We start from the raw sequence: 5,400 nt of genomic DNA, 5'->3' as shown, positions 1-5,400 counted from the left end.
ATTTAACTTCTTTTGGACTGATGAACTGCAACACCTGCTGACTGCCATTAAACAGCTTGGAAGATCAAAGACAATTTTTTATATAACTCCGACTGGATTCGTCTGAAAGAAGAAAGTCATATACACCTAGGATGCCTTGAGGGTGAGTAATTCATGGGCTAATTTTCATTTTTGGGTGAACTAACCCTTTAAATGAAGAGATGCAGCCCTGGTTCATAAGAATCATTTCTTGATGAATCTAGACTACCGTGGCAGCTGAGCTCACCTGTGAGGTCACTGGCAGTGATGGAGTTGAGCAGTCCGAGCTGTTGCTCTGCCGATGCCTCCATCCGTCCCCCAGGTCCTGCTGAACACACCGATGACAAGCTGTCCACCGCCAGACCCTCCGCCTCGTCCACCAGCCTGTCCATCAGGTCTCTGCAGAGGAAGCCAACACAGTTGAGCCCAACACTTTAATTTACACACAGGCACAAGGAACAATAATTACACATCCCAGTACTTACGTCACACCCGGGTAACAACTGTACTTCTTTTTGCCAAATCGGTTTTGTTGAGCAAAGTAATCAAAACGTTCAGACTTTTTCCACATATAATAAAAAGCCACACATTCTGCTACAGTCCGGGTCTGAACCTGAAAAGAAAAAAATAGAAAGAAAGCAATGAGAATACAGACATTCACAAGACAAACAAGATAAAGGTGAAGTGTGTAATGTTACTTGCCTTGTGTTTCTGAATAAGATGGAAGTTTTTCTCGTAAATCTGCAGCGCATGTTCAAAGTTTCTACATTCATCCTCTGACCACGGTGGGGATTCTTCTATCGAAACAAGATAAAGAGAAGTGAACATTTATGCCATTACAGGTACAAAAGATTTCAAGCTGGTCATGTACTGAACAGCCTACCTTTCAAAGTCTTCACATTACTGCGGTATCGCGTCAGTGCCTCACGGGTGTCGTAATTACATTTCAAAAGCTCAAACAAGGCCTAGAAAGGAGGTCATAGAAAAAAAAAAAGCAATTAAAACCATAGCAGCAGCTCTCACATGGGCAAAAGAATTTCACATTAATTATATTAATTAATGAGAGTATTTAGAGAGCACAGACCTGTTCGTTATCTCGTATGTTTTCAGATGTGGAATTTTCTGTACTGTTGTCTGTAGACTGTGACAGCGCTTCTCTGAGGTAGTCTTTCACTTTACACTCTGACAGCACGTCAGGACACCACAGCAGCTGATCTTCCTCCTCGTACACTTTAAACAACACATTAAAAATGGTCATTTACAGTTATTGCAATCATTTTAAAGTTAATTACAGATCATTTCAGTTGAAAGTCACACTAAGCAATTTAAATACAACTTACCTTTTTCATCATCATTATAGTGGCTAAGCCCCACTGGAACTTCTGCTTGATACTGAGATCCGACCATTATTTCCTGTGTTTTAGAGGAAAAACAATTAATTCACTTTAAATATTAATTTATTTAATTAAATAATATCCTTTTTTTAAAATACTTTTAGTTAATACTTTTATTTAGCAAGGATGCATTAAATTGATCAGAACTGACAGAAAAAACATTCATAATAAACAAAAGATTTCTATTTCAAATAAATGCCGTTTGTCATCAAAGAATGCTGAAAAAAAATGTAATGCTGTTTTCGATGCAACTGTATTCAAAAGAGATGAAGAAGAACGTTTTTGAGCACCAAATCAGCATATTAGTTTAATATCTGAAGGATCATGTGAAACTGAAGACTGCTGAAAATCACAGGAATAAACTACATTTTAAAATATATTAAAATTAGGGCTGGTAAGCGATTACAATTTTTTATCTAATTAATTACATGATGTGGCAATTCATTAATTGCACATCAATTTTGGCTGAGAAATTACTCCCAAAAGATAATTTAAAGGCATTGTTGTGTAAAGCATCAAACAGACATTACAAAAAGTAGCTTCAGCAAGAAATATTTTGTTTGATAAAATTTATTAATACATATACTCTTTTGGACCATGAGGGTGAGTAATTGATGACACAATTGTCCTTTTGGGTGGGTGAACTATACCTTTAATAATTTATTTCGAGCCGTTTTAGGTAGGTGTGGCTGACTCTTAACTTTGATAAAGAATATCTCTTTGGATTTGAGACTTTAGTCTTTACAGATCTTCTTTATGCACCAAGAGCTTGTAACACTCCAAAGAGAAAGGAAAAAATGAAATAATCATTAAAGGGGTCATATGATGCTAAGTCATCGAGTCATTTATTCATTAATTTGATTCGTTCAAAAGGCTGATTCATTCAGGAGTGAATTAAATGGTTCTTTATGAACGGTCCATTGAATCATTAGGCTTGTTTGACTTGAAGCGGATCATCACCATCAGACCGATCGTTGTGTGACATCAAAGTACCGCAAGAGCTGTAGAGAGCAGACACCGATCAATCCGTGCAGCGCCGCTTCAAATCCAACATACCAATGGCCAATGGTTCAACGCGCCAAATGGTTCACACAATTATTGCCATAAACAAGACCATTAATTTTCACCGTAATTAATCTAATTAACGCGTTAACTTACCAGCCCTAATTGAAATAGTTATTTGTATGAATAATGAGACTAACCTTTCTAGAATCTTCACTGCTTACACCATCCTCCTCCCCCTCAGATTCTTTATCACCATCATATGTTGCGTTGGCTAGAAAAAGAAATAACAATTCAGTTCATTAAATACATTTGCAGATACCTTTAAAAAGGACAAAAACATTAAAGGGGTCATATTACAGTTACTTTAGATATCACATTTTTTCCTGCAGTCTGCCTATAAAGTTAAAGTTTACTGTGCAAAAAAGTAAACGTAATTATGACCACTTATCACTTTCTATGTGGAAATATGTTTTCTATATTGAGTAAGTTTATAATAAATTTAAATGATTAAACTATAAACACCTCCAATAGTGACAGAGGAAACATGGACAATTTAGTATTATATACACATAAACTGTACTAGTCACTTAGTGTAATGAGTCTCCTCACATCTGAGTGTTCTAGGGAAGAAGTCTGTGGCCTCGTGGGAGGTAACAGAAGGGGTCAGGTCATCAGCAGAGGACTGGGTCTCCTCCTCATAATCTCCTGACAAGAGATCTTTCGCTATCTCCTCCTGCAACAGAACACCATTAGTGATTTTATCTTATCATTTTTGTTGACAATTTCCCCTGGCACTGAAACAAAATCATGTCAATTACCTTATCCAGGGTCATGTCAGGCAGATCATCAGCTAATTCAACAGAGGAACTGTCCATGCTAGATCCCGCCCCCGTACTGACTGACGCCTCATAACGATACATAGCCAACAACTCCTCGATCGGCATGTTCCCCTCCTATCCAAAAAAAAAAAAAAGAAATGTGTCACAAAGCAGAAATATTGCCCTTATTATCCAGATATTGCAACATGAATCATACAGTTTTTAATGAGGAAATAGTGGATTGTTATGAATGCACGTTACCCTCTCCAGGTCTGACAATTCTGCAGTGAAATTCTTCTCTCCCTCCAAAAGCTCTTCCTCCTCCAAAGTTCTCTCATCGTCATACTCATGAATTAACATCTCAGCTGATGGATCAAAGTCGTGATCCTCTGAGGACAATGAGCCAACTGGGGGGAAAAAATTTATTGACTGATTATAGTACAACATTTAATGGAACATGATAGAAAATTTTTTAAAAATGCCAAGCAACCAAAAATATTATAATTACCTAATCTCTTGGGTTAGAAAAAAGTATTTTTCATAACATTTTTGAGTAAATATTGTGTAAAATAAATGTTCGCTTCATGCTAATATTTTGCACATTTTATTGTATATAATTCGATTTTTTGTATATCCTTACATGAATCAGTATTGGCTATTGAAAAAAAATACAGTTTGGTCAACTATTATTTGCAATACTACTAAGATGATGATGATAATAATAATAATAATAATAATACACTTAAAAAAATTAAAATGAGGCCTACCAGGGCTTGAACTCCCAAAGGAAGCCTGTGCAGACAGATGTAAATTAAAAGAACAAAGAAAAAAAGGGGAAGAAATAGGTTATCACATTACGCAAAATACATTACAGTGCAATGATGAGCATTAGAAAACATATAAAACCGAATGAATATTCAATTTTACATCGTTTGCGTGCAAACATTAAAAGTAAAACCCATGGCAGCAAATGTACATCAATGTAAATAGAAGCCTGTGTCCCTTTTAAATACTGTCCTGATAAAAAGTAATAACGCTTAACTACTTATTAATGCATCAAAACTACATTAATGCCACAAACCAAACTGCCATCATCTCTATACGAATGCTGTCATCCTCTAAACACTGCAAAAACCCACAGACTCGCACCATAAACAAACCTTTCCAGCAAGTTAATAGCCAACATGCATTGTTAAAACAGGATGAAGCCTAAAAAAATCAAATGCGTCATGAAAACGAAATTTATATCGAATAATGTATCAATTAAAGGCGAAGATTTCTTGTTTGTTTGTTTTTTTCCTGAGCTAACGGGGATGAGATTCAGAGGCCTTTCCGATCCAGATAGATCACTCTTCATTTAAACCGGTTTACTATCGTCGGTTTCACACAATTATTACTATAAACCCCGGCGTATATATATCAGGATCTATTTTTACGCATATATATATAAACGAAACCCACCACTATCACAGTAAATCGTTAAAGAGATGGATTTAAAATCGAATACTTTTCCAGCTATCCAACTTACCTCCGCCATATTGGTGTCTTTGGCCTCATAGGTTGGCTGTGCTACAGTACCCGGATGTGCACAGGGAGCCAATGACAGACGCAGAACTTTTGGCACACTTTTCAAACAGGTTTACAGCAAACCGGGTTTTAGATTTAGGTTGTTCATTTACCTCACAGTAGTCTGTATGGGTTACACTTGATAATTAGCTTTGAGATTTACATATGTATATTTATATACAAGTTTGTCATACACATTCGCTTTATGCAAACCCCCAGATTGCATTATAAATAATACCCTAGGTAAGGATCAAATGAATTAGGCGATAGCCTATAAGTTATGAAGAAAAATAACCATACTAATAAAGATGTAAACAACTTAAACAGAAGTCATAATGCTTGCAACGTAGCATTACAATATGTTTATATGCAATAATAGTCACATTAAAGGTGCCATAGAATGGAAAACTGTATTTACCTTGGCATAGTTGAACAATAACAGTTCTGTACATGGAAATGACATACCGTGTGCCTCAAACACCATTATTTCCTCCTTCTTATGTAAATCTCGTGCATGCAAAAGACCACTGAAAAATAGGCGAATCAGAACATAACACCGACTGTGACGTTACAGTCGGTATCACTAATAGTTACGCCCC

The 5,400-nt window shown here is 36.2% G+C and overlaps 1 protein-coding gene across 4 annotated transcripts in view; it reads right to left on the bottom strand.

Annotated features, from left to right (window-relative positions):
- Positions 1–4,907, bottom strand: part of mier3b (mesoderm induction early response 1, family member 3 b) — an 8,447-nt gene extending 3,540 nt beyond the window's left edge. Inside the window, exons 1-12 of one of the 4 annotated variants that reach the window (XM_016515792.1) lie at positions 4,764–4,907; positions 4,003–4,027; positions 3,497–3,642; positions 3,236–3,370; positions 3,027–3,150; positions 2,615–2,688; positions 1,359–1,431; positions 1,103–1,248; positions 902–983; positions 721–812; positions 504–631; positions 266–417 (exon numbers count right to left, since the gene is read on the bottom strand). In XM_016515792.1, the coding sequence (XP_016371278.1) occupies positions 266–417; positions 504–631; positions 721–812; positions 902–983; positions 1,103–1,248; positions 1,359–1,431; positions 2,615–2,688; positions 3,027–3,150; positions 3,236–3,370; positions 3,497–3,642; positions 4,003–4,027; positions 4,764–4,772 (1,186 nt within the window). In that variant the 5' untranslated portion in view covers positions 4,773–4,907. Of the gene's footprint in view, positions 1–265; positions 418–503; positions 632–720; positions 816–901; positions 984–1,102; positions 1,252–1,358; positions 1,432–2,614; positions 2,689–3,026; positions 3,151–3,235; positions 3,371–3,496; positions 3,643–4,002; positions 4,028–4,696; positions 4,739–4,763 lie in introns of those variants that run through there. The other 3 variants (XM_016515790.1, XM_016515789.1, XM_016515793.1) reach the window with 3 other exon arrangements.
- Positions 4,908–5,400: the final 493 nt, after the last annotated feature.

The sequence above is a fragment of the Sinocyclocheilus rhinocerous genome, unplaced genomic scaffold (assembly GCF_001515625.1).
Source record: "Sinocyclocheilus rhinocerous isolate Xijiao unplaced genomic scaffold, SAMN03320098_v1.1 scaffold327, whole genome shotgun sequence".
NCBI lineage: Eukaryota > Metazoa > Chordata > Actinopteri > Cypriniformes > Cyprinidae > Sinocyclocheilus > Sinocyclocheilus rhinocerous.
The sequence above is the reverse complement of the archived record's forward strand: the minus strand, read 5'-3'. Positions and strand labels throughout refer to the sequence as shown.